General features: G+C 57.4%; 1 protein-coding gene across 1 annotated transcript; it reads left to right on the top strand.

Annotated features, from left to right (window-relative positions):
* Positions 1–261: 261 nt before the first annotated feature.
* K452DRAFT_303892 (uncharacterized protein) lies at positions 262–584 on the top strand (the record flags this gene model as incomplete). The annotated part of the gene is made up of 3 exons (XM_033542779.1): positions 262–395; positions 444–477; positions 564–584. The coding sequence occupies 3 exons, from the start codon at positions 262–264 to the stop codon at positions 582–584; spliced, it is 189 nt and encodes a 62-aa protein (XP_033390779.1).
* Between the last annotated feature and the right edge of the window lie 26 nt (positions 585–610).

Raw genomic sequence — 610 nt, 5'->3', positions numbered from 1 at the left:
CGTCTGAGAAAGGAGCTGAGAAAGAAGGAAGGGAGATGTCCAAAGCTATGGACGGAATAAAACAATTGTGCGCTAGCGTTTTTGCTTACCTTACCTGATCGGCCAACTTTCGAAAACGGTAAGCGCAAGGCAGATGCACGCCTTCTGTCACGCCGCCCCTCCAACTCCCCAAATCCTTGCAGCATCATCTTTTCTCGATCCTGCCTCGCTTACGTCGCGCGGGCTATCCCCTCTCCAACTTCTCACGCGCGTCGGATCGCCATGGACCCACGCAAAGGCAAATTCGCCGCCGGCGACGGCAAGAACCTCAAGCACGCTCGGTCTCACAGCGACGATTCCGACGCAGACGCCCCTCCCATGGGTTCTATCGGCGAACTAGTCAGTCAACTGGAAAGGTTAGTATCTCTCGCCCCATTCTATGGATCCACCACTCACTATCGCAGCGCTGCGCCCGCCGATCGTCGAGTGCTCAACCTGGTATCTCGCACTCCTGCAACATCTGGCTCCACCCATGCCGCCACGCGCGCCGACGTTTCTTTCCGCCAGCCCGGTGAACCAGCTAGCCACCAGAGGGCTACATCTAGCAGCGGGATCATGCTCAATACAGCCA

The sequence above is a fragment of the Aplosporella prunicola genome (assembly GCF_010093885.1).
Source record: "Aplosporella prunicola CBS 121167 unplaced genomic scaffold K452scaffold_322, whole genome shotgun sequence".
NCBI lineage: Eukaryota > Fungi > Ascomycota > Dothideomycetes > Botryosphaeriales > Aplosporellaceae > Aplosporella > Aplosporella prunicola.
The sequence above is the reverse complement of the archived record's forward strand: the minus strand, read 5'-3'. Positions and strand labels throughout refer to the sequence as shown.